Source organism: Helianthus annuus, chromosome 5 (genome assembly GCF_002127325.2).
Source record: "Helianthus annuus cultivar XRQ/B chromosome 5, HanXRQr2.0-SUNRISE, whole genome shotgun sequence".
Lineage (NCBI taxonomy): Eukaryota > Viridiplantae > Streptophyta > Magnoliopsida > Asterales > Asteraceae > Helianthus > Helianthus annuus.
The window spans coordinates 176,847,762-176,858,097 of record NC_035437.2 but is presented as its reverse complement, the minus strand read 5'-3'; the positions used below and the strand labels follow the sequence as shown (position 1 = coordinate 176,858,097).

At 35.8% G+C, this 10,336-nt stretch overlaps 2 protein-coding genes across 2 annotated transcripts; both read right to left on the bottom strand.

Moving 5' to 3' along the window:
* Positions 1-509: 509 nt before the first annotated feature.
* On the bottom strand, positions 510-3,877 carry LOC110942390 (histone H3.3). Its single transcript, XM_022184144.2, has 5 exons — positions 3,724-3,877; positions 3,191-3,262; positions 1,184-1,260; positions 1,010-1,100; positions 510-869 (listed from the first exon to the last, which is right to left on the bottom strand). The coding sequence occupies exons 2-5, from the start codon at positions 3,260-3,262 to the stop codon at positions 699-701; spliced, it is 411 nt and encodes a 136-aa protein (XP_022039836.1). The 5' UTR covers positions 3,724-3,877; the 3' UTR covers positions 510-698.
* A 1,534-nt stretch (positions 3,878-5,411) lies between these two features.
* LOC110942389 (cytochrome c oxidase subunit 6b-1) lies at positions 5,412-10,075 on the bottom strand. The gene is made up of 5 exons (XM_022184143.2): positions 9,924-10,075; positions 7,675-7,983; positions 6,796-6,878; positions 6,432-6,513; positions 5,412-5,724 (listed from the first exon to the last, which is right to left on the bottom strand). The coding sequence occupies exons 1-5, from the start codon at positions 9,957-9,959 to the stop codon at positions 5,671-5,673; spliced, it is 564 nt and encodes a 187-aa protein (XP_022039835.1). The 5' UTR covers positions 9,960-10,075; the 3' UTR covers positions 5,412-5,670.
* Positions 10,076-10,336: the final 261 nt, after the last annotated feature.

Sequence of the window (10,336 nt, the reverse complement as noted above, 5' to 3'; positions counted from 1 at the left end):
GTTGTAAGCATGAGACGTTTACAAGTTCGCTGAAACGCGTTTTAAAGATGGTGGAAAGCAGGGGTGGTGGTGATGAAGATGATAATGTTGACTTTGTGGAGACTGCAAAGATGAGGGGTTTGACTTTTCCTGGTCCTAGATGGTGGCCACCACAAGGGTTTAAAGATTAAACACCATGGATTAAGAAATGGTAACTTGTTAATATCTTTTGGCTTCATGATGTGTTTATAGATCAGGTTTAGGTTGTTACTTTTGCTTGTAAAATTGTATTTTGGTGTTTAGAACATCTTAGTTATTCAAGTAAAATATCATGAATTTGGTATTTAGTATCTTCATTATCATCATGTGACATGAAGGCAGGGGCGGACCTACCTCAGGGGAAGGGGTAGCCTCCGCCACCGCTTGTCGCTTCAGCGGTAGTGTAAATTTGAAAAATTTGACATTTTTTTGATTTCCTTACTGCTTTTTTATAAAACGTTATCACTACGAAGATTTTTTAGATCCGCCACTGCATAAAGGTATCTACTAAACCCAACTATTCAATCATTATCCAACTGGGAAAACAACAAAGCAAAGGAATAAAACAAGCATGACCAACAATAGTATCAGCATGGAGATACAAACTTCACCAGAACACAATCTTTATCTGTCTAGACACTACTTAACTTAGAACGACACATAGTTGATGAAATCATAAACTAAGCCCTCTCGCCTCTGATACGCCTCGCGAGTTGAATGTCTTTTGGCATGATTGTTACTCGTTTAGCATGAATTGCGCACAGGTTTGTGTCCTCAAAGAGCCCAACCAGATAAGCTTCAGCTGCCTCTTGCAATGCCAGCACCGCATGGCTTTGGAAACGCAAATCTGTCTGTAAATGACAATCGAAACATTTGATTAAATCGTTTAGTTTATTTTTAAAACTAGTCAAATAAGATTACTGTGAAATTGAAGTAAAAAATATGTAAATTTTGTGTATAATAAAGGGTAAATTAGGTGATTTTATTTTACCTTGAAGTCTTGAGCAATCTCACGAACAAGCCTCTGGAAAGGGAGCTTCCTAATCAAAAGTTCAGTGCTTTTCTGGTACTTACGGATTTCACTGCACCATAAATTTGTAAATATAAATATTATTATAATCATATAGAAGCATGAAAAGGAAAATGGGGAGTTAGTGAGACAAACCGAAGAGCAACGGTTCCAGGTCTGTATCTATGAGGTTTCTTCACACCACCAGTAGTTGGAGCAGATTTGCGAGCAGCCTAAGACGCCACAAATATTCAGAATACAAAAAAATTGTAACTAAGGGCAATCTTGACCTATGAACTGATCAGGTTGGGTTGGGTTATGCTTAATCTGTGTCAAACAGGTTAATAATCAACAGCTAGGGCTGCAAACGAACCAGACGCTCAGCGAGCAGTTCGTAAACCGATCGGCAGGAAGTACGTTTGTGTTCATTCGTTTATTAAACAAACGAACACGAACAAGAAATTCCGTTCATTTATGTTCGTGAACGTTCAGTAACGTGTTTGTTTGTGTTTGATGGTTCATTAGTGTTTTTAGTTTCTATATTTTATTTAATTGCTTCAAAAATCCGACAAATAGAATATTTGATAAAGTGTCGGTGTATTATATATTATATTCATGAATGCTTGTTTGTGTTTGTTTGTATCCATTTGTGTTCATAAACATTAGTTTATGCTCATTTGTGTTCATCAGCGTTCATTTTTGTTCGTTGCCTAAAATTAACAAACACAAACGAATACGAACACAAAATCTCGTTCGGTAAGTGTTCATGAACAATTGGCTAACACATATATTTCTTAACAAACGAACACGATCAAGACCTTGTTCGTGTTCGTTCAGTTTGTTTGCAGCCCTATCAATAACTATAAAAGAAACACGTCGAGAGGCAGTCAAAAGTCACCTAAGTAAGTAACCATTTAATGGATAAACCTCCTAAACTGTTTTATTCAATATTCAAAAGAACTATATTGAGATTGAAATTCTGAAGTAAAATATCTTTAGTAATCGCATTTGACGCAACAGTTACTTTATTCAATATAATACATATTTTACTATTTGTGAAATATAACAACTATTTATCCTATAAACTTGTTTGTTCTCAAAAAAGTATATTACTGATGCTAATGTCAAAACAGATAAATATTTTGAAAATATATAACAAAAGAGAGAGCGAGACAGGCTAACCCTCACAACTTGTCCAAAGGGTACTTATAATGCAAAAACCTCCTTAATTCTTAACAAAGTATGAATACCACCGAAATAACAGTACTCATATTTGTCACTATGGTTACTTAGGCTACAAGGTATGGTGATGGACCTCCAAGGAGGATGATCCGCCATGTAGGCGCCACGTCATAGTCCTCCCAAGGATGCCCCATCCCCCAAAAGTAGAGGGTATGGGAGGATGGTCCTAGTCATAGTCCTCCCCACATTTTTTATGTTTTTTTTAATCTTCTACTTTTTTTAACATTTAACAAATAAACTAAAACAAAAAGAGACGAAGAGGACGGGCTTGATTTTGAGAGAATTGAGCGAATTGGTTTGGCGAGTGTTGGAATGATGCAAACGTATTTGATGAATATTGCGAGAATTGGTTCGGTTCTAGCGTCGGATAATATCCCGGAACCGAGAAAACATTCGGTTGGGTCGGGTTGTTGGGATTGTTCGGCTTGTTGGAATTGTTCGGGTTGTTGAAGGGATCCATGATAGAGTATTAAGGTTTATAAAAGTGGAAGAAGATTTATAAAAATTATGTGAGAGAGATGAAATTTTGGGGTTAAATTTGTGAATGGAAGTGAAAATGGAATGGAAATATATATATTTTAAATTTATGACCGTTTGTTTGTATTTGAAAAAAGGAAATTAATTTTTTTTAATAACGGTAACTTTTTGAAGGAGGGGACCCACATTTTGCTTCGTCGCCAACGTCCAAGAAGAGACCGGGGGGGCGGTTTGGTGTACATCCCGTCGCCGGAGCAAGACGGGTGGGGCGACGCCCCCATACCGTGTAGCCTTATACAAATTTTAAAATTTGGACAGACAGCAATCACATGATCCCGATTCACATCATTGCTAGAAAACCAACATCACCTAAATCGCCTAACCCACCGTTATGACACCTCAAATCAATGCCGATCTTAGTAGTTATGCAATTAAGATTTGTACCTTGGTGGCCAGTTGTTTCCTTGGAGCCTTCCCTCCAGTCGACTTGCGGGCAGTTTGCTTGGTACGAGCCATCTACAATTTCAACAATTATTTATCATGTGATTAAGTTGATATCAGTAAATCAAATTAAAACTCAATTACCCATGTTCCAAGATTAGAGAAAATCTGGCAACTTAAAAGAAACAGTTTGGGGGTATCAGAAAGTAATAACATATACAACATTAGGGTTCTACGATGACGGATAGCTATACAAAGAAAATCATACAACTAACCCTAACTTTGAAAGTAAGATAATTAGCAAGCATAATGAGAATTTAAAAAATCCTACATGATCGAAGATTTTTCGAAAACAAATTTGGAAGAATCAAAGGATTTTTCCGTAACAAACCCTAACCCTAACAGTAGAATGATAGCAGACTTGATCGGGGTTTTTTTTTGAAACAAAAGGGCAAAATCGATCAATTTTTATTGTAAACATAACTAGAATCACGAAATCATGAACGTTAATTTGGTAAAAGAAGAGCTGAACGTACCTCGGGAACTTTGAACTTCTTCCTCTTCGATTTCTAGGTGCTGTAATTTTGAAATTTAGGGCAGGATCCTATATTTATAGCGACATCGATGGGTCGGGTCGGGTCGGGTAGCACTTCAAGTAGCTTGGATCTTTGGTTTCAAATATCTAGTCGACACAAACAAAAGAGACTACATAATATTTACACTATTTTTGAACCACAAGAAACCTAACGACCTCACTTCACTTTGTTGGGTGTTAAAAAGTTAGATCGCTTTGTTATTTTTCCAGATAAAAACTCTATTAGAAAAGCATTTGTGCTAGGACTGTCTAAAAGTTGGCTCGAAGCTCATTTGGATTTAGCTCGGAAAAAGCTCATTTGATATGACTCAGTTTGAAATTGAGACGGATCAACTCGGTTCATAACAAGCTGAATTGGCTCGGTTTGGCTCGCTTGTTAACTCAAGTCGATTTGGCTTTGATTATTTTACTTTCGATATATATTGATTTTATATAAAGAGAATATATTATAAAAATTTGGTTATTAATTGCGAGTATCTATGGCGTATTTCGGAGTTGATTAGGATGCACAAAAATTTATTTTTTCCGTTGAAATCTGAAACGTATTTTGTATTTGGGTGAGCTTGATTTTGACTTTTAATGTATTAGATTTAACTTATTTTAGATATTATTGAATTTTGAAAGCTATTTCAGCTCGGTTTCAAATCCGAGCTGAGCTGAACCCGCTCAGTTTATAATCAAATGAAGCCCAAGCTTGCCCTAGCTTCGCTCATAAACAACACTAATTTGTGCTTCTTAATAAGTTTTTTATTTAATTATTTATCCAACTATTTTGAATAATATACAAACGTTAATTTGTTTAAAATCACACCCATTGAATTCCTTTAAAAGTTTATTATATAAGGTGAAATATAAAAGACTAAAGTGTCAAGCATCATCAACATTTTGAAAGTTTAGATAACAGATAACGCTATTCTGAAAGGAAAAATCATGAAATTGAACATTGACTAATCCACTTCGTCAAAACATATGAGGCTTCTAAGTAGACGCCTCATTGAAACCAATGCATATCAAAGGTCTAACGTAGACATTTCAGTTAAAAACCAATATGACCAATTAACCGTTGACATGTGGCAGGAAATTGAGGTAGTGTCTAACAAACGCTTTGGCCCCGCAATTAAAGGTGTAGCGTGTGAGCCTAGCCGTTTCAGTCGGCTTATACGGCTCAGGCGTTTGAATATACCTTTAGAGAGGAACATGTTATATAAATCATTTAGTGAGTAAATTACGATTTTGGCCCTGTGGTTATATCACTTTTACACTTTTAGTCCACAATTTTTTTTAACATCGTCTTTTTTTCTAACCCGTTTGGCCCCTAACACTAACCCTATCCATTAAATGTAAGGGCCAAAATGGTTTAAAAAAAAGACGTTACGAGCCAAAATGGTTAGAAAAAAAAAAGACGTTGGGGGCTCAGATGTTAAAAAATTCTTTTTCGGGCTAAAAGGGTAAAAGTGATATAACCACGGAGGCCAAAATCGTAATTTACTCATTAGTTTAAACTTTAAACAATTCTTTCTATTCTTTTGGATGGAATGGTTTACATATATCCTCATGTATTACAACCTACTTGTTTGATCCATTATTATTGCAAAACAAACAAGATTTAAAAACTAACATACGACACGATTAGCAACGTAACATGCGACACGCTCGCCCAAACGCATGACGATTCGAAACATTATTATATGAAAGTTTGAAGCATTTAAAGCTTATGATCTTAACAAAACCTGTGAGTAATGGCATCAAACGCCGACATGTTTCTAGCCTCCCTCAATTTAAAACACGGAACAACAATTGTTTTATTAAAATGTTGAGGTCGTTTCGAGTTCCATTTCTCAATTCTCACTCTTAACAACCAAACCAAACCAAATTGTAACCTGGGGTTTTACAGCGGGCCTGGAAACGTCCCGTTCTCTCTTTGCTCGTTCCATCTATCTATCTGCATCGTCATAAACATTTAATTATTAGATATTTAATGCTAATGTTTAGTAACGATTGCGTTACATGTATTTCCATACACATAAAGTTGATTAAAACATAACTGTCGTTGACAACTTGACATGACATCAACGGTTGCTAAAATCAGTATAAATCGCAATTCTATGTCTACTTCTCGCCTAATTTAGGTTATGTAAATACTAGAGAAGAAACTTTTACAGCATTACATATATGCAGCCATAGTTGTCGATAGCGAATAGCGACAAGGCATGGCTAGGCTACGTAGCGAATAGCGACAAATAGCGACGGCAATTTTATAAATAGCGATTACACTAGAAAAAGAATTTTGAAAATTTTTATATGTATATTACATCAAAATACCCTTATATATATATGCTATTTTACATGTATATTTAACAAAAACCTATAAATCTAGCTATTTTATAGCTATAACCCTTTATAACATTAAAAAAATAAAAATAATAATAATAACTGTCGCTAAAATCGCTATTCATCGCCATGACCAACTTAGCGACACATAGTCGCATCGCCATAAAGCACGCTATAGCGACCGCTATGGTCGCTATTAACAACTATGTATGTGCATGTATTCAGGGTTATGTACATAAATGTTATCGACGGGTTTAGTTTTAGTTTTACTATAAAATAGATAGATATGATATTTCTAGTAGTGAAAAATGAACATACCCATTCGCCTGGGCAAAGTGAGCGATAATATTTTGCAAATTTATCGCATTCAGAAGCATCTTCTCCCTTTGCAGCCACGCATCTGATAATATTACAAAATTAAAATTAAAAAAAAAAGCTAACAAAAAATGAAAATTTTGAAAAGGCATATTCATACATATCTTAATAAACATCGTAATCCCCCCCCCCCCAACCGCCCCCCACCACGCGCGCTATGGAGTTAACAGAACAGGGTTAAGGCGGTTCACCCAGTTACATCTATTGCTTTTAAAGTGATACATAAAACGCTCTTTTAACCGCCCCTTATATGTATAATACAAGGTAAAAAAGTTAAAAAAAAAAAAAAAAAAAAAAAAAAACTCACCTATGGTACTCAACATATCTGGTAAAGCAGTGTCGGCTTTGATTAGTAGTTGGAAACCGATAATCTCCAGGTGCCGTCTCTAGCTGTTAGAAAGAAAAAAAAAACGACGACCCGTCTATTTTAAGATACATGCTTTCAAAACTAAAGTTCAAGAACATATGCCTTTAAGTTCATCGTCAACAACTAATATCATATACATATCCTCTTTAACAGTTCAAAATCCTATTTTAAGGAACCAGCATCAACTTAAAGAGTATGCAAAACATAAATTAATAGAACAAGGTGGCAATTTCGACCGATTTGCTTAAGGCAAATTGGAAAATAATAATCCCATCTTTCTGAAATTGGCCGATAATAATCCCAAGTCAGTTATTAGCCAATAATAATCCGACCTCGTCCATTTTTTTTTGTAAAATAGTCCGCCGTCAAAATAGCTTAACGGAGTTAAGTTTTTTTCCGAATTACAAACCGATGTTTTAGGGCTTTTGATCAGAACGAGGATACGAGCCGATTGATGTAAAACTTACCTCAAAATACCGCCCCCAACCCACGAAAACGGTGCTTCAATTCGGGTGTTTAACTTCCAATTAACAAAATTCAAACCATTTCGAACACAATTTCGAGGTAAGTTTTATATCAATCGACTCGTATCCTCGTTCTGATCAAAAGCCCTAAATATCGGTTTGTAATTCGGAAAAAACTTAACTCCGTGAAGCTTATTTTAACGGCGGTCTATTTTACAAAAAAATTGGACGAGGTCGGATTATTATTGGCTAATAACTAACTTGGGATTATTATCGGCCAATTTCAGAAAGATGGGATTATTATTTTCCAATTTGCCTTTGCTTAAAAATGGGTCCAATCTCGAATGTCACTTACCTTAATCTCAGGTGTTTCATCAGCAGTGTTTTCTTTCTCGGTATTTTCGCTGCTTTCTTCAGTGGCAGCAGGTGACGCCTCAGTGACATCATTATCAGACTTGTCGGCTGCTGCAACAGTTTCTTCGGTGGTAGAAGCATCTACAGATTCGGGGACACTTTCAACGACTGCAGTGGTGACAGGTGGCTCGACCGGATTTGTAGTGACAGGTGGTGCGGGAGCTGCATCAACAGAATCGTTGCCAGCACTTTTGGCTTCGGATTCTGTAGTTACATTCACCTTCTCTTCTGCATCCTTAAGCAGATAATCCTACATGAAAATTTATAAAAGAAAAACATAAATTAAGCGTTAATAATTGTCAATAGTAAATAGCAGTCACTAGCGAGAACCTATTTCATGTTTAACAAATTTAGTAGAGATAGCGACGAAATAGCGCCCACTATTTCATGTTTAACGATATAGTAGAGAAACAGAAAAATACATGTTATCGAGAAGTGGAGATGAGGACAATACAGAAAAATACATGTTATCGAGCAGTTTAGATGGAAAAAATTGAAAAAAAAAATGTCGCTATTTATCACTAAATATTATATAGCGACATATGACCTATACGCTATGTAGCGCTATAGCCACTATTGACAACTATGGCAGCGTCAGTACCTAACTACTTTTAAAAAACTGAAATGTCCACTAATACGTATATATTACAAATGAAAAGTCTAATTTTAACGTTATAAACTTCAAAAAATGTAGCGCTATAAGTTATTTTACTAATTTCGTGAAAATAACGTTAAAAGAGGGGGATGGTTAATCATGCATCATGTGGTGGCGTTGGTAGCCGAACGACAAGGGAGTACATGCACTAATCGGCCTTTGTCTTAATTGTTGCTGAGTGTTATGTGCCTTATGTCCAAGGGTTGATGCAAAACTACTATCGAGCCGGGGGGTCTCACTGGAAGCAGCCTCTCTATTCCTACGGGGTAGAGGTAAGGCTGTCTGCATCTTACCCTCCTCAGAAGTCAGACCCTACCTTAGCTTTGCTATTGGTGCGATTTACTGAGTATGATGATGATGATGAAATGAAAAGTCTAAGACCCTAAAACAACTGACTTTAACCGTCTAACTGACCTAGTCCTACCATCGCATCTATTTAATTTTCCCAAAAGAAATTCCTAGCAACCTTCTTCTAAAATTTTTATAACTTAAACTTTCTTCCTCTCAACATTCGCCTTTAGATATGTCACCATAACCAAACTGATACGATCGTGTTCAAGGAGATCAACCTCCCAAGGATTCACAAAGAAAGACGAAATGTGGAACGATTTTCCAGTATTTTTTCACTACCTAACTGAAGCATCCAATACCTATGAACAAGTCATATCATACTAGAAAACGTCCTTGTCCTCAAGAACAAAACTGGAATAAATTTTGGTGGTCGGGGAAGTTGTAACAACTGAGTGCCATGAGAATCGTTACTCGGGTCACCCTCTATTGGATCTTTTTGTACCACTGGATTGTTTGGTTATGTTTCCTTTTCTATCATGGCGGCTAAAAGTTCTTCAAGGGTCCCAACATGAAGGCATTGTGTAAGTCAATGAAAATTCATAAAATTTGTCTTTTTCTTTGACTGATCTTAATTAAAGACTATGCAGTTAATATCGGTGATATATCGGTTATATCGGTCTCTTAGTAAAATATCGGTACCGATATTATCGGCGATATTGACCGATATTTGACCGATATATCACCGATATCTGACCGATATATCACCGATTAAATTGCTATATATATAATAACTGCATTATATTATAAATTACCGATATCTCACCGAGATAACCTATATTTCAAATATCGGTCCTTGACCGATATCCGATATTTTACCGCATTAACTGCATAGATTAAAGATAACATTTTGAATCCAGTTACAGAAAACCAACTACATCTACACCAAATCCCAGATTACAATCACCTCATGGTTACAAGATTATCACACAATTCACTTATTAGATCCTTATAATTTTTTTTTTTTTTTTTTTGAATTGAAAATATTTTCATTAAAACAAAGACGATTACAGACTAACGGCAGTTTGACAGGCAGAAATCAACATTAAAAAACCAATACTGAAATTAGATCAGCTCAAACAGTATCATGAATTCAAACACAAAACACGCATAGGATCAAGAAACTGAATATGTGATAACAAAATCGACTAAAAAAACGGTAAATTGGTATCAAGTATTAAGTATACCTGAGAGAGAGATTTGGGGTTATCGGATTCCGCCATAGATGGATTCAGAGACGAGATTTGAGGGATTAGGTTACTCTCAATTCGACAATGTCGGCACACAAAGGGGGCGATTTATTTTCCTTTTTTTCTTATTAATTAAAAGTTGGAATTTGGATCATTTGGTTAACTTTTAAACATATGTGTGTTTGGCCCAAGTTTTGCTTCAAGTGTTTGGGCCAAGTTTTTATCTTTTAATCTATAACTTGTTGGTATAAATAAAGGTTTCATTCATGAAAATGCATATGGAATAAATGAAAACCATCAAATTCTTGGTGGGAAGAAGTAATATCCCACACCCACCAACCAACCAATAATAAGCATGTTAAGACCGTGGGGTATGGTTGGGGTTGGGTTAGGATGTGGGTGTGGGTTGG

What these genes read in the sequence shown, in the direction of transcription:
- LOC110942389 (XM_022184143.2), bottom strand. Translation starts at nt 9,959, where the DNA reads ATGGCGGAATCCGATAACCCCAAATCTCTCTCTCAG. An exon ending in ACCCCAAATCTCTCTCTCAG is followed by an intron (nt 7,984 to 9,923) that starts GTATACTTAATA and finishes ATTTTCATGTAG; the next exon opens with GATTATCTGCTTAAGGATGC. An exon ending in CACTTTGCCCAGGCGAATGG is followed by an intron (nt 5,725 to 6,431) that starts GTATGTTCATTT and finishes ATGACGATGCAG; the next exon opens with ATAGATAGATGGAACGAGCA.
- LOC110942390 (XM_022184144.2), bottom strand. Translation starts at nt 3,262, where the DNA reads ATGGCTCGTACCAAGCAAACTGCCCGCAAGTCGACTGGAGGGAAGGCT. An exon ending in GGAAACAACTGGCCACCAAG is followed by an intron (nt 1,261 to 3,190) that starts GTACAAATCTTA and finishes GTGGCGTCTTAG; the next exon opens with GCTGCTCGCAAATCTGCTCC. An exon ending in AGATTGCTCAAGACTTCAAG is followed by an intron (nt 870 to 1,009) that starts GTAAAATAAAAT and finishes TGTCATTTACAG; the next exon opens with ACAGATTTGCGTTTCCAAAG.